At 56.7% G+C, this 20,601-nt stretch overlaps 10 protein-coding genes across 10 annotated transcripts; 6 read left to right on the forward strand and 4 right to left on the reverse strand.

Annotated features, from left to right (window-relative positions):
• Positions 1-55: 55 nt before the first annotated feature.
• Positions 56-1,255, forward strand: L969DRAFT_52231 (uncharacterized protein; the record flags this gene model as incomplete). The annotated part of the gene is made up of 4 exons (XM_014710815.1): positions 56-147; positions 200-546; positions 603-785; positions 834-1,255. 4 exons carry the CDS (start codon positions 56-58, stop codon positions 1,253-1,255), a joined length of 1,044 nt encoding a protein of 347 aa, XP_014566301.1.
• L969DRAFT_89711 (uncharacterized protein) lies at positions 1,255-4,314 on the reverse strand. Its single transcript, XM_014710816.1, has 5 exons — positions 3,766-4,314; positions 3,216-3,708; positions 2,005-3,158; positions 1,682-1,949; positions 1,255-1,631 (listed from the first exon to the last, which is right to left on the reverse strand). Exons 1-5 carry the CDS (start codon positions 4,264-4,266, stop codon positions 1,309-1,311), a joined length of 2,739 nt encoding a protein of 912 aa, XP_014566302.1. The 5' UTR covers positions 4,267-4,314; the 3' UTR covers positions 1,255-1,308.
• Positions 4,315-4,410: 96 nt separating this feature from the next.
• On the forward strand, positions 4,411-6,352 carry L969DRAFT_96259 (uncharacterized protein; the record flags this gene model as incomplete). Its single annotated transcript, XM_014710817.1, has 5 exons — positions 4,411-4,742; positions 4,802-4,875; positions 4,926-5,056; positions 5,242-6,051; positions 6,101-6,352. 5 exons carry the CDS (start codon positions 4,411-4,413, stop codon positions 6,350-6,352), a joined length of 1,599 nt encoding a protein of 532 aa, XP_014566303.1.
• L969DRAFT_599447 (uncharacterized protein) lies at positions 6,211-7,190 on the reverse strand. Its single transcript, XM_014710818.1, has 2 exons — positions 6,272-7,190; positions 6,211-6,216 (listed from the first exon to the last, which is right to left on the reverse strand). Exon 1 carries the CDS (start codon positions 7,043-7,045, stop codon positions 6,398-6,400), a length of 648 nt encoding a protein of 215 aa, XP_014566304.1. The 5' UTR covers positions 7,046-7,190; the 3' UTR covers positions 6,211-6,216; positions 6,272-6,397.
• Positions 7,191-7,769: 579 nt separating this feature from the next.
• L969DRAFT_89715 (uncharacterized protein) lies at positions 7,770-9,671 on the forward strand. The gene is made up of 3 exons (XM_014710819.1): positions 7,770-8,195; positions 8,255-8,551; positions 8,600-9,671. The coding sequence occupies exons 1-3, from the start codon at positions 7,810-7,812 to the stop codon at positions 9,645-9,647; spliced, it is 1,731 nt and encodes a 576-aa protein (XP_014566305.1). The 5' UTR covers positions 7,770-7,809; the 3' UTR covers positions 9,648-9,671.
• A 137-nt stretch (positions 9,672-9,808) lies between these two features.
• On the forward strand, positions 9,809-15,402 carry L969DRAFT_78073 (uncharacterized protein; the record flags this gene model as incomplete). The annotated part of the gene is made up of 12 exons (XM_014710820.1): positions 9,809-10,037; positions 10,099-10,327; positions 10,381-10,639; positions 10,694-10,885; positions 10,940-11,206; positions 11,262-11,419; positions 11,552-11,748; positions 11,815-11,863; positions 11,924-13,218; positions 13,272-14,412; positions 14,463-15,206; positions 15,348-15,402. The coding sequence occupies exons 1-12, from the start codon at positions 9,983-9,985 to the stop codon at positions 15,400-15,402; spliced, it is 4,641 nt and encodes a 1,546-aa protein (XP_014566306.1). The 5' UTR covers positions 9,809-9,982.
• Positions 15,403-15,411: 9 nt separating this feature from the next.
• On the reverse strand, positions 15,412-16,379 carry L969DRAFT_52681 (uncharacterized protein; the record flags this gene model as incomplete). Its single annotated transcript, XM_014710821.1, has 3 exons — positions 15,412-15,899; positions 15,959-16,057; positions 16,115-16,379. The coding sequence occupies 3 exons, from the start codon at positions 16,377-16,379 to the stop codon at positions 15,412-15,414; spliced, it is 852 nt and encodes a 283-aa protein (XP_014566307.1).
• Positions 16,380-16,458: 79 nt separating this feature from the next.
• Positions 16,459-18,511, forward strand: L969DRAFT_629499 (uncharacterized protein; the record flags this gene model as incomplete). The annotated part of the gene is made up of 5 exons (XM_014710822.1): positions 16,459-16,598; positions 16,653-16,728; positions 16,786-17,094; positions 17,150-17,242; positions 17,292-18,511. 5 exons carry the CDS (start codon positions 16,459-16,461, stop codon positions 18,291-18,293), a joined length of 1,620 nt encoding a protein of 539 aa, XP_014566308.1. The 3' UTR covers positions 18,294-18,511.
• Positions 18,391-19,231, reverse strand: L969DRAFT_52683 (uncharacterized protein; the record flags this gene model as incomplete). Its single annotated transcript, XM_014710823.1, has 5 exons — positions 18,391-18,550; positions 18,607-18,671; positions 18,728-18,797; positions 18,834-19,132; positions 19,184-19,231. 5 exons carry the CDS (start codon positions 19,229-19,231, stop codon positions 18,391-18,393), a joined length of 642 nt encoding a protein of 213 aa, XP_014566309.1.
• Positions 19,232-19,380: 149 nt separating this feature from the next.
• Positions 19,381-20,547, forward strand: L969DRAFT_96266 (uncharacterized protein; the record flags this gene model as incomplete). Its single annotated transcript, XM_014710824.1, has 2 exons — positions 19,381-20,400; positions 20,452-20,547. 2 exons carry the CDS (start codon positions 19,381-19,383, stop codon positions 20,545-20,547), a joined length of 1,116 nt encoding a protein of 371 aa, XP_014566310.1.
• Positions 20,548-20,601: the final 54 nt, after the last annotated feature.

Raw genomic sequence — 20,601 nt, forward strand, 5'->3', positions numbered from 1 at the left:
TTTCTGTTGAAGACGCGATATAAAAAAAAAATCCGTAGGCGAGCGGGCAAGTGACATGACAGCCATGTCTGGGGACTATGTCAAGCTGCTCAGAGGCATCGCAGAGCAGTCTTCATCGCTAGCACAGCGAGTGAAGGAGATTGCCACGTCAGCGTATCGCATGGCGTGCATGGGCACTCGCTGACGTGATGTCTGACAGTCTGAGCACGAGCGACGAGGATGAGCTTGCCTATCCCGACGGCATCTCTCTCCTCACGGCCAAGAACGATCTCTTGCTCGGCTACATCCAACAGCTCGTCTTTCTCCACCTGCACACCTCCCTCGCAGGCCAGCCACTCTCGAATCTGTCCTCCTCAGATAAAGAGGGAGCAACCGACCTTGTAGGCAATCTGATCAGGACACGTTTGATCCTAGAGAAGATCAGACCGATCGAGAGCAAGCTCAAGTATCAGATGGACAAGCTCATCCGCAAAGCGCACACCGCTGCTGACACGAACGGAAAGTCAAACGATCCGGCAGACCAAGAGCATGACGAGCTGGCGCAAGGTGTGCAAACGATCTGATGACAAGGTCTGATGTGCTCAACCCGCTGGCTCCGATAGATCCCCTGGCGTTCAGACCCAATCCAGCCGCTATGCTGGCAAGGCATACAGGCAGCGATGACGGCTCGGCTGCAGATGAAGATGAAGATGGCTATACCAATACTCACGCGCGCCCCGGCATTCCTCGTACGGGAATCTACAGGCCGCCCAGACTTGCTCCCGTGCCCTACTCTGAGAAACCTGGTAAATTGAGCCTACGCGACCCTACTCGCCGAGCTGACAGGGCCGCAGGTGGCAAGGGCAAAGGACGCGCGCCTGCCACCAATCTGCTCACCGATCTCGCTACCTCGCTCTCGTCTAGCAACCCGTACGCAGAGACGACCTCGGGCCTGTCCATCACGCCTACAGTGCACAATCGTCAGGCCAAGCGGCTGGCAGATATGAAGCGCTACGAGGAAGACAATATGACGCGCTTGTTCATGAAGAAAAAGGATAGCAAACGACGCAGACAGGACGAAGAAGAGGTTGCTCTCGGCGGTGGCAGTGGCTCGTCGGGCAGTCGCAGAAGAGGCCACGGAGGATTCGAGGGCGAACTCGGCGACGTCCTCGCCGCCATCTCCACCAACGGCAAACGCAACAAACGTGCCTACGATGAGATGTCCGCCTCTCGCGCACCCCGCTCAAAATCGCACAGCAGTAAACGCAGATCTTAAGACGCTCAAATTGCATGCTGAGCGAGCTTGCTCTCTTGCCGCCCATGAGCTAGCTACGAGCGACCTGCGGAGTTCTTCTTCCTCGCAGGGATGATGCGAAAGTCCGGTCCAGCCGGAGAAGCCATGGGCTTGGTCTTGAGCGCATCTGCCATTGAAGCCGGCTTCGCTGGCGCTTTCGGTTTGCTGGTCTCCATGTTAGCCACCGTGCCTGCTTTCTGAGCTTTGTAGTCCGCTTGTCGACGGGTGACGAATTCGTTGGCGAATCGTCTGCCGTCAAGCAGTCGACTATTCGCATAGACGCTATCCGATATGATTTCCAGCACGGTAGGATCGGGCTGGATGGGGAACGAGAGCAGGACTTGGATGAATCCTTCCGCTGCGACCGGATTGTCAGCTCGACATCATCACTCTTTGCGCGTTACTGACCTGGCACGGTCAAGCCCTTCAGCGCTTTGGTGCACCATTGCATAAAGGCCGGGCTCGGCGCAGGAGGTGCTTCAGCAGCGGGCGGAAGAGCAGGCGGTGCCTTGCTCGAGACGGCCGGTCGCGTACTTGGCTTACTTGTTGCTGCCGAACGCGCGGGCTCCGCCTTGAGTGCTGGTGCGCTCGCGCTAGTGCTGCGAACAGGCGCGACGGGCTTGACGACCGCTGGCGTCTTTCCAGATGCACCTACTGTGCTCCAAGGCTCTCCGGTCTGTAAGCCGGTATACTCAGTACGATGACCGGTTGGAAAAGGTGAATCGACTTACAGAGGCTGCAGGACCGGGAGCAGCCACGCCGGCATAGCCTCGAGTGGCAGTGCGCTGCTTAGCAGCAGCATTGGCCTTGGCCTGCTTCCTCGCAGCTTCTTCTTGCTGCTGTATCTCTTGCAGAGTCATTTTCTTCGTCTGCTCTTGTGATTTCTGCCACGCCGATGGCGTAGTAGCGGGAGGCGAATCGGTGGTCTGAGCCCAGCTGGTCGTACTGGGTAGGTTGGATCGCTCCTCTGCAGCCTCGCGAGCAGCGCGAGCCTCTGCGTCTGCAGCTAACTTGGCCGCTTTCGCTTCTCGGATGAGCTGTCGTCGCGATTTGGTCTCTTCTGCTTCCTTTGCCTGTATATCGCGCAGCGTCGCCGGCCTCTTGGCACTTGATGCCGAAGCGGTTCCATTCGGGACGCTGTTCCACGGCGAAGCCTTGACAGGCGCTGGCTCTGGCTTGGCCTCTTCGACGACCGGTGTCGCGAGTACAGTTTCTTTGACCGGCTCTGGCAATTGCTGCTGCACAGTCGGCTTAATGACAGGCTCCGGCTCCGGATCCGATTCAGGCTCAGGCTCGATCTTCATGGGCCCAGGCTCGTCTTGTGCAGGCTGTATGGGCGCAGTCGGCTCTGGCGGCTGTTCTGGATTGGCCAAACTGCGAACATAATCTGCAAGCGGTGACGGAGCTGGCTGTGGCAGAGGAGACGGCTCGAGCGGCTTGGGCTCTCCTCCAGGCGGGTCAAGCGACCAAGCGCTGTGCTGTCGCTGTCGCTGTGGCTGTGGCGGCACGGGCGTCGGTGCATCGTACGGCTGCGAATGTAGCTCGTTATAGGTTGGGCCGGCAAGATAGGATATCGTCGTCAGAGGCCGCTGAGGCACTGTTTGGTGAATACAAGAGCTTTGAGGAGGCAGCTGTGGCCTGTATTGGCTCTGCGATGGCAGCGAGGGAGAATAAGAGGGGCTCTGAGAGGGCAGTGAATGCGCGAAGAGCTCGGGCGGACGCTGAGAGCTGGCTGCATTGAGGAAGGGCGCAAATCGATCGCCTACTCGCAAGAGTAATGCACCTAGCGGCTCGAACGTTGGGACGGAGACCGGTTTGACAAGCAAGTCAGCATTGAAGAATTGCTGACGGTACCATTCCTGCATCTGTGAGCCAGAGAAAGGACCTAGAGATAGACTCGCTATCAGCATGCGGCGCACGCGCGCAATAAAAGTCCGCCTGCCTTGGACTTGACCACTCGGATCGCGGTACTGCCACTGGATGAGTTCGGGCGGGTCAGGCTGACTCAGTCCGGGCGGTGGACCACTACTTTGAGTGAGGCCATTGGCATGCGCTGAAGGTGAGGCGGCGCGAGTCTCACGCATATCATTTCGCGGATGCGCATCTTCGTCCAACGCGAGTGAGTCAAGCATTGACGAAGCGTTCCGCTCCATTCTGGTCAATGTATGATGTGTATACTCTCCCGGCTGAGCCGGGCGGGTCTGAGGCTCTTGCGCAGCCAGAGCTGCTCTGTCTGCAGATCGACGCCAGATGCCAACTGCCGGTTCTGGTTTGGTTTCGGCGGAAGTCTCGCGGGAGCGAGCATTGGCCGAGTCTATAGCTTGACCGTGCTCTCTCGTCTGTCGTGATCCCGGGGGAAGGACACCATTGCTTGGACCAGACTGTGCAGTGAGTTTGGCACTCGTGTGACGCGAATTCAAGGATCCCTGGAACGCCTGTCCGATCGATCAAGCTCAGCGCAGATTCAGTGGCCGAAGATGAGTATGACGAACGGTGCGTTCGGTGTCGGACATGGGTATGAAAGCCAAGGGAGTATTCGCTTGCTGAGCCAGAATGACATGATCCTTGTCGACCTGGATTGGCAACTCTGTCGTCGTGGTGGCAGACGGTGACCAAAGTGAGAGCATGTAGTCTCTCGACATGATGAACGGCGGCACCTTGACCGAGCCCGCTCTCTGCTCGAGCGAGTGTGCCTGATCGAGCTGAGCATTGGATTTTGTGGCTGGCGTCGTCCAGGAGGATGCTCCTGATGGGATTGTTGCACGCTCATGACTCGCCCAAGGCGAATTCACACTGCCCAGCTCTTGCCGCAGATGGGGTCGACTGGCAGGATCGAGCGGATGAAGAGCGGCCAGAGGACGAGCGGGTGCTCCTCCTATATGTCTGTTCGCTCCTGTCGCTCCGCTGACGTGGAGGTTGCTGCTGCTGCTGCTGCTTCCATCTGCACTGTTGCCTCTCATGAAAGCCGGACCAAAGTTGAGGGCTGAAGACATGGCTGCTCTGCTGCTCGACAGACCGTCGCCCTTTGACTTTGCCGTTGCTGCCTTTCGTCAAATTCTCGCGACGAGCCAGCCGGCTTGTCTTGCGCTCATCAGCCGGCTCGTCTGCCCTTTCCTCTCGGCGGCAGAGCTCGTGCCATGCGACCATGCTCACTCAGACGTCCGCTGGAGGGCCAGGCAAGATCGCTAGGCCGTCGATACGCCAGGTCGATGAGCCAGTCACGCCAACACGCAACAGCGACCTCGTTGGCCGACTCTCGACCCATGAGGCCTGTAAGCAGGGTCTATCCACCTATCGGACAGCCCACGCCGTCGAGTCACCCACAGCTGTTCAGCGAAGGCGAGCTGACGCCCGGCGTACAAGCAAAAGAGTATGAACAAAGGCGACAACGCTTGATCGACAGCTTGCCCGATGGATCAGTCTGCATCTCTGCCTCTGCGCCCGTCGCCTACATGTCACAGAAGATCTTGTAAGTCCCCAGCATACTCGTCAGGAGCGCTTCATCGCTGACATCCCGATATCCTTCAGCTACAAATACAGACAGGCGACCGATTTTTATTATTTGACTGGCTTTCAGGAGGCCAATTCGGCAGTCGTCCTGGGCAGGTCAAGAGCAGCTTCGTGTGCATCCAGCTGATCTTTCGGCGTGCAGAGAAAGACCCTTCGTGCAAGCGAGGCTTCAGGATGTCCCTCTTCGTCGCGCCAAAAGACATTGAGGAAGAGCTATGGAACGGCACGAGAACAGGCGTCACTGCAGCAGTAGACGTGTTCGACGCAGACGAGGCAAGCTTCTCCTCCCCCACACTCCCATATACAAGCACACTCGGATGACATCAAAACAACCGCACTGACATGCATGGCTTTCTGAGCTTTGCCTTGCGCATGGCCGAGCTGATCCGTTACAATTCTGATCCTCGCCTTCTGTCACCGAACAAGGAATTGGCATCATGCTGATCGCATGGCTGCAGGCTTTCGATATCGGTCAACTCGAGAATCGGCTAGAGACCATCTTGGCACGCACGAGCGGGCCGATCTATTGTGACACGCCGGAGAAAGCAACACGAACACGTGCAGGTCTCTTCACGCGATCTGCCGCTTCACAAGCCGTCATGGACTTTCTGTACCGCGGCAAGAGCGCTTCGTACCCTGCAGCAGCCGAGTCATCTCCCATCCTGCAAGTCCTCGCCGGCATGAGAGGCTCCCGTCAGATTCGACCCCTATGCGACAGAGTGGAGCAATTCAGATTGTACAAGAGTTCAGCAGAAGTGAGACTGATGCGACAAGCTGCCGAGCTATCTTGCGAGGCTCATGCGAAAGTGATGCGAAGAGCTCAACCGGGCATCAACCAAGCTGCGCTCGTTGCAGAATTCGAATATTACACCGCAAGCAAAGGTGCCGAACGACTTGCTTATGTACCCGTCTGTGCGTCGGGTCAAGCTGCTCTGACGATTCACTACACTGCAAACGATCGACCGCTAGAGGAAGGCTCGCTCGTGCTGTTTGACGCCGGTTGCGAGTACCAAGGCTATGCATCTGACATCACTCGCACTTTTCCCGTCGACGGTCGTTTCACTGGACCACAAGCTGACTTGTATCAAGCCGTCCTCAATGTCGAGAAAGCCTGCGTCGATCTCTGCACGGAGGATAACAACATGACGCTGAGCGATTTGCATGCGAGATCGTGTCAGCTCTTGCGGTCTGAGCTTAGCCAGCTTGGCTTCTCGTTCGGCTCCAACGAGCTATCGCGACTGTATCCGCATTTTATCGGTCACTGTCTCGTTAGTCTTCTCCGGCTTCACATTTGATACCGCTCATGCACCTAGACAGGGCCAAGATCTTCATGATACACTGAGCTGGGATAGGCATCAGAAGATCAAGGCAGGGATCGTCTTGACGATCGAACCGGGCATCTACGTACCCGCACACGCTTCATTCCCGCAGCACTTTCACGGGCTTGGCATCAGAGTCGAAGACGAAGTGCTCGTCGAACGCTCTCACAGTGTCAATCTGTCCGCAAACGGTCCAAAGGAGATCGTCGATGTAGAAGCAGCTTGCTTAGGTTTGCTAGAGCCTGTATGATGCATTGCCGAAACGTTTGTTGCATCCACTTGCGCCACCTCGTATTCAGTCAGACCACTCGTCCCCGTCAAATTCGTCTGCCTCCTCTTCTGAGAAATCGCCCTCAGCCTCGGCCCAGAACTGATCAGCGATGCGATCCTCGTCATCAGTGTCGTAGTGATCATAAGGAGCCAGCACGACGTCATCCTCTGTTTCCTCCAGCAAGTCCATGCCACGCTTGGCAAGAGCTGTTGCCATGCGATCGAATTTTCTGTAGTTGAAAGGGCCAGACTCGGCAGTCGTCAGATTGATCGTCTTTTGACAGAGCTTTACACTCTGCAGACGAGGCCATGTCTGCTCGCGCAAGCCTTCAAGAATACAATCGGCAGTCTTGCCATCGAAGTGTCTGCCCAGTCTGATCTCTTCGAGCAAAGGAGCCCGCATGAGCGGAAGAAAGTCGGCCACGCTCGAGATTGTAACGATGATCTTGCGCAGCTTGGGAAAGGCCAGCAACTCGCCCATAAATGAGTGGTAATCGGGGACGGTGACGCGATCAGACCATACCAGACGGAGCTCGAGAACTTCGAGATTGGCTTCGCGAAACGGTCTTGTGAGGAGTTCAAAGGTCTCCGCGTCGATTGCACAGTCGAGGTTGACGAAGCATGGACCCAACTTTTGTGGATCGATCTTGCTTCCCGTGATGCTTTTGGCCATACCACAGCGGGCGGCAACAACTGTGGGTTGAGGCGCTGATCGTCTTCAACTTGAGTCAGGACAAAGTCAGTCAATCTCGGAGACGCTTTGACCCATTTGGCGATGACGGGAGCATGACGGATCCTGACAAGTCGAGGCCTATCGAATGGACGGGCTTCTTCTGACGGGCAGATAACCGTCAGATGATCCACTCGGATCGCGCATGGCGGCGGGCTGGCAGCATGCGTGATAGGTTCCTGGCTGAACTCGTTCAGAATGACTTCGCTCACTTCAAGATGACTGAGCAGAGGTTAATCAAATCCCACGGTCGAGCGAGTCGCTGTGCAGAGATCAGCCGATAGACTCTTCTCTTCCTTGTCGCTACAGTAGAGATGGAGACCCCTGACGTTTTGAGCAAGATCCGGTAAAGTCCTGAGATCCGCAACGAGTCGAGTGATGTTGGGTATGGATCTTGCCTCGAGTAGCTTGAAGATGTGAGGCACGCAGGCTGCCCTGATCGCCTTGCATGTCACGCTCAGAGGCAAAAGGCATATTGGTCGGCTGACAAGTTGACTCGAGGGTGAGCAGTGCTCCGACGATTCCATGCAGAGCGTCGATCGGGAGGTCTTGTAGCCCAAGCGGCATCTTGACAATCGCAGAGTCGAGCAAAAAGATGAAGGCTAGTCGACGCAACGTGTCTGTCGTCTCTCTCTTTTGTCGCGTCTCCTCAACGTCTCCACGTCTCCTCCGTCTCGCGCACGATTGGCTCGACCGGTCTCGGCAACATGTCGAGCAAGGGTATAGATCCTATCCTGCTGTCTCTGATGGCACAGCGCCTTATGAGCATAGCGGAAGCCATGGGACGCACGCTCGCCCAGACTTCCATCTCAACCAATATCAAAGAGCGCCTCGATTATTCATGCGCTCTCTTCTCGCCCGAAGGCGATCTCGTGGCCAATGCGCCCCATCTGCCCGTCCATCTCGGCTCAATGTCATTCGCAGTACGGTATCAGGTCGATGCGCTCAAGAATTCGGGCGGGTTCAAGCAGGGAGACGTCATTCTGTCTAATCATCCTGTCGCCGGCGGATCTCACTTACCGGATTGTACTGCTATCAGCCCAGCCTACATCGATGGCAAGATTGCATTCTATGTCGCTTCTCGCGGACATCAGTGGGCTCGCACTTGTCAGCTCGCGGGAAAACCCGCTGAGATAGCGACTTGGCCTGCAGGACAGATGTAGGCGGCATGACAGCTGGATCAATGCCGCCAAATTCGAAATATCTCTACCAGGAAGGCGCAGCAATGGTCTCGTTCAAGATCGTACGGGAAGGCGAATATGATCGGGAGGGCTTGGTAAAGATCATGTGTGATGAGCCTGCCGCCTTTCCTGGCTGTGTCGGCTGTCGGTCATTTGCAGATGTGGAGAGCGACTTGCAAGCACAGATTGCAGCGAATCAGAAGGGTATCAATCTGATCGGTCAGCTGATTGACGAGTATGGCTTGGAGACAGTGCAGACTTATATGAGGTGAATTGTTCACTTGTGCGAAATGGACTGGGCTGAACTTCAGAGCAGACACATACGCGACAATGCGGAAGACGCTACACGAGCATTACTGAGACGGGTAGCGAAGGAGCAATCCAAAGCTCTGCATGCCGTGGACTACTTGGACGATGGGACACCCATCGAGCTCACCGTCACAATCGATGAAGAGACTGGCGATGCCGTCTTTGACTTCGAAGGCACAGGACCGGAGACACTGGGCAATCTCAACACGCCCGTCAGTGTCACATCCAGTGCGATCATCTACTGTCTGCGCGCCATGGTCGATCAACCCATACCGCTCAATCAGGGCTGCCTGGTACCTATCGAGATCAGACTACCGCCAGGCAGCATACTCAATCCCTCAAAAACGGCTGCGGTAGTAGGCGGTAACGTTTGCACATCACAGCGGGTAACAGATGTCTGTCTGAAAGCTTTCGGCGCTGCGGCAGATTCTCAGGGCGATTGCAATAACCTCACTTTCGGCAAGAACGATCCCGAGGGATCTTCGTTTGGCTACTATGAAACGATCGCAGGAGGGAGCGGTGCAGGTCCGACGTGGTCGGGGACGGCCGGCACACAAGTGCACATGACCAATACTCGCTCGACAGATCCAGAGATCTTGGAAAGACGGTACCCTCTCATCTTGCATCAATTTGCGATTCGCACAGGCAGCGGTGGCAAGGGTAGACACAATGGAGGAGATGGCGTGATAAGAGAGATCGAGTTCCTGGAAGAAATGGAATGCTCCATCTTGTCTGAGCGGCGAGTGTTTGCGCCGCATGGCATCGAGGGCGGTGGTGACGGGTTGCGAGGAGAGAATACGTGGGTCAAGCAGAGGAGGAAAGAGGATGGCGATCTGGAAGATGATGAACATGCGCAAGCGAGGATGATCAACATCGGCGGCAAGCAGACTGTCAAGATGGGCAGAGGCGATCGGATACTCGTCAAGACACCGGGCGGTGGTGCTTATGGTGCTCCCTCTGATGACCAGGAACCGCAAGAAAGAGTCAATGCGCACGAGCCGATGACGAGAGGGAGCCTGTCAGAACGACAGAACGCCCACGAGCAAAGTTCATAGATTGGCGCATGCTGTTGTCACGAGAAACGCGCCGAGATTTGAACGTTTGAACTTTGTTCGAGTGCGCTCGCTGCCGCCGTTTGAGCTGGATCAGGATGAGCCGCAAGAGGTCAGCCTTGGTTGATCAAGATCGTAGCGCTTGCTGACCCAAGGATGGTGACAGCACGACAGACTTGATCGTGCGAGTGCGGTATTCGAATCCGCTACCGCCTCCGCCATTGGCTCCAAAGCTGCTCTCGCTCGCCACAGACCGGGACCGGTTCGCCAACTTTGACTTTCTGCAGCCGCTACAGACAGAACGGGATGTCAGCCTCATCGTCGATCCTGAGCTCGGCATGCCCCTCGAGCTGGGAGTCGGGGATGGAGCCTACTGGGAGAACGACTTTACCCGTTCGTCTTGCTAGCAGCCGCAATGGCGTCGACGTTCAGCATTACTCATGCGAGAGAACAGGGATCTGTCCGACAGAACAGGCTCAAGAGATGGACTTGGAGGACCTCTTCCTGTTGGAAGATCCAGACATGCCGAGCACGTCGAATGGCTATCCTGTCGCGAGCGGTTCGATCGGCACTGCGCCTGGTACACCACGCAAAGGTGGCTTGGACAGAGCGGCACCCTTCCTTCGTCGGGCAGTCCGAATGCCGGCTTCAGATGCAGGCATGACAATGGATTCGTCCATATTGTCGGTCGACACCTAGCTCTTCATTTGGGTTGAGCTCATTGGGCAATTTGCAGACAAGAGACGCTCGACAACAAGCCACGCACGCTCGAGGAGGAGTTACAAGCCATAGAGCTAGGCTTCGAAGCTGCTCAGCGACCGATCGCTTCGCTCAAGCATCCCACCAAGCCGGGCCTGACCGCCGTAGAAGCTCACGAGTTCTTACCCGATCTCGACGCATGGCACAACACTTTCGAATTGCTACGCTACTCAGATGATCCTGCAGAAGAGCTAGGCACCATCTTTCAACAAGAAGGCGCGAATGACAGATCGAGAGTGAGTTTATCGCTAAATGACGGCCTGCCAGCGTAGCTAAACACTATATCACAGTTGCCGAGCGCGATCGCTGAAAGACTGTCGCATGCGCTACTGAGGCCTATATTGCTTCAAGGACGACCGCCCCAGCTGTCATACTATCTTCTGTCGGAGCCCGAAGCCGCTGCAGCATTCAGAGAGCGCAAGGCTGAGTTGCCCACTGCGGACACCATGGGTGCATACGAGAACCTCATGCTCAATGGAGAGGTCCGTCGCTCTTGTCGCGTCGTTGAGAACGGAGCCTGACATGCACCATGACAGCCTTTCGACTATCGCTACGTCCGCGAATATGAAATCGGCAACGAGCGAGAACTCTTGGGCGAGTATTTTGTCTCGCTACGGCGGCCTGCACCGCAGTCAAAAAATGCGCAATGTGCGCCACTTCAGAACGATGCAGCTATCCGGACAGACCAGAACGGCGACACGCATTATGCAACGGAAGCAGAGCAACTTGCGACTGCACATAGTGCTTCGGCTTTCTTCGTCCCTGCTGCCAAAGTGGTCCAGATACGCAAGCACCGACAACAGGTCCGCTCTTTTCTCCGCAGTCTCATGGATGGACTTTTGAGGCCTTCGCGTACAGACGGCTGGTGCTTATCAGGACGGCAACGAGGAGGAGGATTACCAGTTCTGGCATCGTATCTCAGCCTGTCTGGGCTCGCCACTCACACTGGAGCTTCTCGCAGAGCGGCAAGCCAGGTTCGAAGCTGTCATGGGTGCCCAAGTTGAGCAGCCAATGCAGTGAAGAATGCATGCCATCCATGTTGTTCCACCGTCGTCTTGTCGCGTGCCGAGTGACGCGAATTTTGGCTTGAAAGGGCGTGAGCGTGCGCTCGAGCGTAGCCGGACTTGTCTGCCCATTGACGAATTCAGAAGGCGCCTGACCGCACCGTTGGCTTGCGAGGCAGCCAGGGAGAGCTCTGAGCCAGGAACAGGGCGAGGTCGGGACACCGAAGGCACGGCAGACAGGCGCATCAGGAACGCTTTCACTTTTCAGGCCTGTCGAGGCCGTCAATCGCACCACGAGACCGTCAAGGCCCCTTGCAGAGACTTCTTAGGACACACAAGGAGTGAGGAGCAGCTCTGACAGCTATGTTTACAGCCTTGCGAGTCTAGTCAAGATACAACTTGACGAGCGGCCGTCTTGCTCGAGGTGCACGACGCCATGGACAGCCAGAGATTGACGTGAGCGCTCATCGTCCGCCAGACTTGGCAAGGGCTGATCGACGATTGGACCGGCCACAGTGAGAGAGAGCTTCAGGCAGAGATTGACTCGCTACATTCGCTCAGGAGGAGGTCAATCAGCTCGCCCGTCGAGGGTATCGACCCTGATCTGCCGCCCTCCCTTACGCCCTCGCTGTCCCGCAACAATCCTCAATCTCACCAGGGCTATGCTTCAGGGTCGAACGCACCGCCCGAGCTGAACCATCGCCAGTCAGCCGGTCATCATACGACTTTACGCCAATCGCCAAGCCAAGCCCAAATCACAGAGGAGAGCACGACGACTGGCGCGAAGGATCGCTTCAGCAGGGACAGCGCTCATAGCACAGGCACCACGAGCGATGCTTCACGCTACCATTCCCGTGATAGCTCATCGCAGGACTCTACAGCCTCAATGTCGACCTCTGAAACCTCTGTAGAGACAGCCGGCTCGGCCCTCACCGAGCGACTCGATCACGAGCAGCCACAGCGCAAGCCGGCGAGGACGAGTCCACCCAGGCGAAGGACCATCGGGCCCCGTGACCCGCTCGTGTCCTCTGGGCGTGCTACGTCCGCTTATCAGTCCAGCCCTGGGCAAGACAGTCACGATGACGCTTTCGCCTCGACGTATGGACCATCTTCATCTACCGGTCATACTTCGAGCTCCGGCTCGCCCATGACGTCGAACCTTTCCACACCTTTCTCTTCGCCTTCTCCTTCGCAGTATGACGACCTCAAAGCGAGCGAATTCGAGCAGCAGCTCTACTGGCTACCCGCCCGCTTACATCCCGAGATTGCTCCCGACGAGTTTAGAAACTTCATAAAGGATCAGACCAATCCCGAGAACCTAGCACGAAGGTCCAGCGGTGGCCGATACGGCAGTCACCTCGAAGGCAGCTCTTCCCTCAGCAGGCAGCGATCCGGGCCCCAAGCTCAGTCACGTCGACTCAGTCAAAGCGATGGATCTTCTGCTCCGCCTACGAGCGCCAATCTTGCCCGGAAGCGAAGCATGCTCAGCAGACAGTATTTACCTTCTGCAGACGATGGTGTCGGCGATAAACCAAGCGAAGGTCGCGCTCGCTCGCATTCGCCTCCTCCGCCCTTGCCAACGTCTACTTCGCTTGAAGCGGCAGACGGCCTTGCGCCGTCTGCGGGCTCGGGTATCTCGCGCGTCGGTGGCAGTCTAAGGCGAAGCCGTTCGGGCATGGATCACCTCACGATTGAGGATCTTCAGAATCTCGAGCGCATGGCGAATCAGGCCCAGGATGCCACGGATAGCCAGAATGGCGCAACGGGTCTGCGAAGGAAGCTCAGCCTCAACCCTGCTCTGATGCTCGAAGGTACGCTCGCTCCGTTGCAGATGATGACTTGCGTTCATGTCCCTCGCTTACAGCCCTGTCCGAGAACCAAGCGCTGCAGCAACAACAGCAACAACAGCAGCAACAAATCCACCAGGATGAGCACGCTGATGCGCCGCTTGTCGGACCTTCCCAAGGCACCATATTGCGCAGAGGCGCTCGTACGCGTCATGGCAAGGCACCAGAAGATGATCCAGCCGTTGAACGACCCCCTCAACGGTTTGGTCCTGGTCGTCGAACAAAGGGACCGCGCAGTGCAGGCGTGCCTGGCTTGCCCGGAGCCGCTGCATCAAGCGAGTCGCTTCCAATCTCAAGTGATCGTCGTGGTAGTGCCGGCAGCGACGAGATCTCTGAAGGCGGTCATGAAGCTTTCGAGCCTGTCAGCAAGCAGACAAGTCCTCAGGCGCCATTGCCGCCAGTCAAAGAAGTCGCATCGCCGAGCCTTGTAGCGCAAGATATCGAGCCGGACATGCAGGACTCTTCAGACCGACCGCCGCGCGATAGTCCTCCTCGACTGATAGCACGACCAATGGAAGCTGCACCTCCTTTGCCAGCAGCTGAAGTTCCCAGGGCGCCAGCTGTGCCAGAGATACCTTTGCCACCCATCTCGCCCGTGCACGAGATCGCTCCACCAACGGTGCCCGAGAGGCCGACAGTGTCGGTACCGACGACGCCGGTGCAGACCAGCAAAGCAAAGAAGTCTGGCTGGGCTAAGCTCGGCTTCACACGCAAAGATTCGACGGGATCTACCAAATCGTCCCAGTCAAAGACCGTCAATGACGACTCTGACCGCGCGAGCATCATCTCCACTGGCTCTGATTCTGTCGGATCTATCTTGCGTAGATCCAAGAAGGAGAAGCGGCAATCTGAGCCGGCCAGCCTTGACAATGAGAAGGCAGAGCGGACGGAGAAGGAACCGAGCTTCTTTGGCAGTCTCTTCTCTAGTCGCAAGAAGCGCGACACGGAAGGCTCTCAACACGAGAATCGCAATGGCTTGTACAGTCCGGCGGAGATCGTGCCTTCGCCAACAGCATCCGGCATGCTCAACAAGAGCGGCAAATATACCAACTTTTATAGGCTGCCAATTCACGTCGAGCGGGCAATCTATAGGCTGTCACACATCAAGCTAGCCAATCCCAGGAGACCCCTTTACGAGCAAGTTCTGATCTCCAATTTGTGCGTTCGAGCAAGTAGCGCGCCTTGTCCACTGACCCGTGTTTGTGCAGGATGTTCTGGTACCTTGGTGTGATAAATCGACCCGTGCAGCCAATACAGCCAATACAACCAGCTCCGGTACCGCTTTACGCTCCTGAACAGGAGGTCGATACTCCATTGCCGATCGATGAGGAAGAAGTCAGACCGGTCGAGACTGAGCGCCAGAGGACCGACTCGCGGGCCACAGAGCCTGCAGAAGAGACGAGGCGGTCTCTACGTCCCGCTGAATCGCTGCGCCCCAACTCAAGCTCGCATAGCAATCGCACGCTCACGAAGAGCAAGCCTGCAGCATCCAAGCCCGTCGCAACCGATATCAGTTACGAAGCTCAAGCTGCCGCCGTGACCGGCCGAGGCCTAGGTCTGACAGATGCTTCGGACGAGTCTGGGCGGCCGTTGATCGTCTCCAATCGCGCCAACGTCGATTCTGGCTTCGAGGTCGTCAGGCCTTCGTCTGCTCGAGACGAGGGCAGTGCTCGCGATCATCAGCAAAAGACCAAGCATCGAACAGAGAAGGACCAGAAGCGGACGAGCTACGATCCCGTCGATCTCATCAGCTCGTACAACAACGACCAGAGGAGGCATTCGAAGCATGCCGCTCTGCCTCCCGGATTAGCGCCCGAGTCGAACGAAGCGCACCGGCAGACTGTCAAAGTCGCAGAGAGGCCCGTACGGGATGCGTCTCTCAAACAGAGGTCAGAGAACCAGCGATCCTTCTCGCTCAAGCCGTCAGGCCCGCGCACGGTCAATCAGCATCAGTGAGCAGCAGCCTGTAAAGAAAGCGTCACCATAGTCATCATCCCCGCGCAAACGAATTGTCCTTTGCACTTGTATCACGCCAAAAATGTTGTGTGCCTCTTAGCGCTCAAATTGCACTGTCCGTTCCGCTCCCGGAAGAGATGCATAGCACTTGTTCTCGCGCACATGCGCAGAGAGGTACAGAGGTTTACATGATCGTTCGGCTCAAGCGCGCTCCTTCTCACGTTGCTTGCGTCGCTGATCACGCTCCTCTGCGATCGAGAGCTTGATGCCCTTGCCCTTGGGCAGGCTGACCCATGCCTTTGAGCCCTCACCGACGAGGAAGACGTTGCCCAGACGGGTCGAGAAGGTGTGGTCCATCGAGTCTCTCACGTGAACAATGTCGAATCCGCCCATGTGACGCTCCCGGTGGACGATGACGCCTGCGCGACCCATGTTGCGACCGCCGGTGCACATGACGAGGTTGCCGACTTCAAACTTGATGTGGCCGTCAATCTTGTGGACTGTTGCGACGGCAGAAGCAGCACCGGAGTGCGTCGCGGCTGGGTTGATCGTGTCTGGCAGGACGAGCTTGATCGAGTCGTTGACCTTGATGGCCGGGTCAGGGTAGCGGATCGTTCGGCCGTCGTGAGTGACGAGATAGGGGACACCCTTTGCGCCTAGCTGGACCTTCTTGACCTTGCAGAGTTTGTCTACAAGCGGGAGTTCCATCAGTTTACGCTCAGTCTGCGACGAGAGGAGTGAGGCTGACATTGCGCTTCCTCGGCGGTGATGCGATGGATAGCGAAGCGACCCTTGACATCGTACAGGATTCGGAAGTGTTCGCCAGACTTTTCGATGGACACAACGTCTGTCGTGGGCAGCAAGGTCAGAGGTCTCCTCGTCTGTCAGCGTCACCTTGACTGACCCATGAAGCCGGTCGGGTAGGTAGGATCAGTTCTCACTTTGCCGTCGACCTTGATGAGTCGTTGGGCGACGATGAGCGTCACCTCTCGTCCAGTCAAAGCGTATTTGAGTCGGTTTCGCAAAAAGACAGACATCGGCATCGCTTCTCTCAGTTTGTGAGGACCGGGCGAGGCTCGGGGTGCATAGGTACCGCCGAGCTTGTCGAGCATGAGCGCTGACGGCGCATTCAAGCGCTTGAGGTGCTTCCTCGCTCCCTTGTAGCCCATCTTTGTCGGAGTAGTCCACTCGCCCTGCCGCGTTCAGGCTGGTGGCAGCTTTTCATCGACTTTCACTTGGGCGCTCATCATGAAAGATTTGACGCGCACAATACACGAATGCACGTGCAGCGCGTCACTTCCAAGACGAGCTCGGCTGATGGACAAAGATGTGTGCCGGCAGCCTCGCCTGACATTCACACATGGCGTGCTCGTCGGACAAGGCTCTCTGTCGGTTCTCTACACTCATTGGGATCGCAAGACGCTCATCCTTTTGCCGGGCAGAATTGTCCTCGTTGCGCTCTTCTTGCGCTATTTCGTCTTCTCTGTCGGGTCCAACGAAGCAGCAGCACGTCGTCAGGTGCGTCGATTGCGCACTAGATTGCTTGAGAGCTGAGTCATCAGTGGCGAGGAACAGCTAGCATCGCTTCGACGGAAGCAGCAACGGCGGCACCACCGCGCCCAATCTGCGTTCTCTACCTTTGAAGGCGTCCCTCCACCCGACACGGCTATACTAGAGAAGCTAGGCTACGACTTGTCTCATCATGCACCCGAACCGGCAGACTGGCTCAATGTTCTCATCGCTCAGGCCACCGCGGGATATCGCGCCATGGTCGTCAATGCCGGCAAGGAGGGCGGCAGAGGCGCCAAAGGCTTTGTAGAGGATGCTATGAACGATGTCAAAGCAGCAGAAGCCGCAAAGAACGCGAGCATGCTCATCGACCTGGTCAGTGCAGGGCAGCAACGAGCCAGACCACCGCTTACTCGTTTCCGTCTGATAGGATCACATCAGCATCAAGGACCTCGACTTTGGGCAGGACTATCCCGTCGTGTCCAACGCACGAGTCAGACCAAGCGAAGAGCCTGGCTGTACCGTAGGTGCCTGTCTGGGGTGAATTGCGCGTGGGCTGAGATGCGTGGCAGAGGATCGAGCTAGACGTCGATTATACAGATCATGTCTCTATAAGCCTAGATACCCAAGTGCTTGTCAACTTACCTCGACCGCGGTTCGCGATGCTGCCCATCAGTCTGACGCTCACACTAGCGCGCTTCTCCGCCACGCTCACGCTCGAGATACCCACAACGCAAACGGAGGATCCGCCTTCTGTCATGTGTTCGCTTCATCCAGATTTCACTCTCGATCTGACGTCGACGTCGCTCATCGGCTCAAGAGCGAAATTGCAAGACATACCCAAGATCGAGCAACTCATCACTTCGAGGTTGCGAGGCGCCATTGTCGATCGTGTCGTCTGGCCTCGCAAATTCGGCATTCGACTGCCCACGATCGGGCGGAAGACTGTCGTGGATGACTTTGTCTGGATTGACGAGGATGAGTCGCTCGAGCAAGCCGAGGATGATTTGCACGATCGTTCGCAAGGCACGTCTGACTCTTTGCTTGCGACAACACCCGGCGATATCTTTGCAGCCGCGAGTGATGCATTGGCCGCAGATGCGCCTGATTTCGAGGTCAGCCACGGTGAAGGTAGTCACGTACACCATCTGGGTGGAGCGGGACGGCGACAAGGCGAGAGGCATTCGAACCAGTCGACACCTCGAGCGCGACAAGAGTCGAGTCGGTCGATGATGACGCAAAGCTCATACCAGCCCACGAGGAAGGCTCCCGGCAAGCTCACAGCGCGCGATACCAATCTTGCAGATTCTGTGTCCGAGTCAGCTTCTGACTATCGTCCGAGGTCGTCGTACGGTAGCACAAGCGCAGGATTGGGCAGGACCTCTGCACTTGATGCCGGTCGGCAAAGAGGTAGCATCGATGCTGCTGATATCTTACGGCAGCGGCAGTTTGCACAAGCACAACAGCAGGCGCACAATCCGTTTAGAGCGAGACCGCCGGTCAGCATGAGCGGCGGGGGAGGAGATCGTGGTATGGATTTCCTGCCACCGGGCAGACTGAGAGGCACTTTGTGAGCACAGCAGCAAGCACAATGTGTTGTATGCATTCGACTATTGACAACTCTAGCATTACACACGATAGCTGGAACAAGAGACTGTACAACGGACAGTATCAGGCTAGGGCGGAACCGAGTACTTTCAGTGCGAGTGCTCGGATGATGGCAGTGCGTTGGACGGCATCGAGATCTTTGAAAACGGCCATGACGCTTCTACCCTTTGCATCCCGAATGGAGCCTAATCTACCGCCACCGTAGCCACCGATAGCAGCTCCTCTAGATAATATCGTGTGAGCTTCATGCACGAGAGAGCGTAATGAATCATCACTGACGGTATATTGCCTAGAATGAAGCCGATAACCGCACCCGCGCCCATGCCAAGATACTTATAGAGTGGCTGTCAAAGTCGCATGCTATCAGCATGATGAACATGTAGATCTCGGTGCGACTGACCATGTGGTGTTCAACCTCTGGCCTGAGCAGGTCCTCAAAGACATTGCCAAAGATACCATCTGGATCTGGTCTACCTTGCTCCTGCTCATCATCCTCTTGCTTGAACTGTTGGTCGCCTGTCGAGCTGGTCGATGCGCCGGGCGTTCCCGTAGCGGAAGCGAAGAAGGACTTGAAGAAGTCTGCGCTCGACTGCTCTGATGTCGACCTGGAGGGTCGCTGTCGATATTCTACGTCGTACTCCCTCCGGCGCTGGGGATCAGAGAGGACATAGTAGGCATCTGCTACCTTTTGGAACTCTGCCGTCTTGGCTCGTCGCTCTGATTCTGTTGCGTCGGGTGACAGCCGGTCAGGATGGGAGCGTAGTGACTCTTTGCGATATGCCTGACGTATATCGGCCGTCGTTGCCTGCTGCCACTCTGAGCTGCATCAAGCGCGTATAGCCAATCCAGTGCGCACCTTGGAGTCGATCTTGAGGATTGCATAGTAGTCTGGAAGAGCGGCCATGGATGCGTCACTCACAGGCTTGTCAGGGAACACGTCGTCGTCGTCATAGCAACTGCCCAGACGCCCCCTTCAAGCTTATAAACTTGCCGCAGACGCGCATCGCTATATTACGCTACGTGTCGACATCAGCGGCTCGTCCTTGCGCCGACATGCAAGGAGAGGACTCGATCGGGTCTCGCCTCCGTCGACGTCGACGAGGACTATCCCCGGAAGGTGCTTGCTTTGCTGCGACGTCATCTGATGACCTCACAACGCCCGCGGAGAGCTGCGAGTCAGATGACCTGTCCAAGCTGCTTCTCGCCGGGGAACACTCGAATCCATCGCCCCCCGAAGCTGCACAATCTATTCCGGACACCCAACAAGGTCCTATTGAGCCTACAGTAGCGAGCGAACCAGGGCCAGACTCGAGCGAGCAAGAGCGAGTATGCAGGATCTGTTTCTGTTCGGACAGCGACTCGCCCGAGCTAGGTCCACTCTTCTCGCCCTGCCTGTGCAGGGGCACGATGAGCTCGGTCCACACGGTCTGCCTGAACGAATGGCGATCGAAGAGCCAAGTGTCAACGTCCTACTTTGCATGCGATCAATGCAAATATCATTACCGACTTCAACGTACAAAGATCGTTGGTCTAGCGCAGAACAAGGCTGCTCTCTATGCTCTGACGGGAGTCTTGTTCTTCGTGATCACCTTTCTGGCTGGATTCGCCGCCAGCTGGACCGTCGACTCGTACACGCTCGTGCCAGGCGGGCTGACAGTGCTGGACGACGGTCTGCTCGTGTCAGAGATAACCAAGGGAGCGGTAAGGATAGCGGACCACCAGACCCGCTCCCTTGCCGAGTTCGACGATGAGGCAGCTGAAGAAGACGGACCTTTCTACTTTCACATCGTCAAGAAACACCAACCTGAGGCAAATGAGGACACTGCGCTCACCTGTAGCCAAAGAATGAGGCGCTGGTCACTTCGCGCCGTCAGACACTTCACGCTTGGCTTCTCCCTCATCGGCATCCTTTCGTTCTTGCAACTCCTCATCGGCCTCAGCTTGCTGGCACCACTCAACCATATGCCGCCTGTTTACCGCCACATGCGCGGGTTTGCTCGGCGGTCTAACAATGCAGACTCGAACAGTCCCAACATGGTCACCTTTCTTCTCATCGCTTTCGTCGTCGTAGGAGTATGCAATCGTGCCTGCTCGGCGTCCCTGGCTGATGCTTATTCTGCACAGGTTGGCAAAGCTATCGTGTCCACCTTCCGACTGGTACAGCTCATCTCGCGTTGGGTCTTGCGCAGAGTAGAGGCTCGCGTGCTCGAAGTTCAATAGGTCTCAGTATGCATTGCTGTACGCCCTCTCTGTAGCCTCAGGCTGTGATTTGTC

The sequence above is a fragment of the Mixia osmundae genome, assembly GCF_000708205.1.
Source record: "Mixia osmundae IAM 14324 unplaced genomic scaffold scaffold_9, whole genome shotgun sequence".
NCBI classification, from domain to species: Eukaryota; Fungi; Basidiomycota; class Mixiomycetes; order Mixiales; family Mixiaceae; genus Mixia; species Mixia osmundae.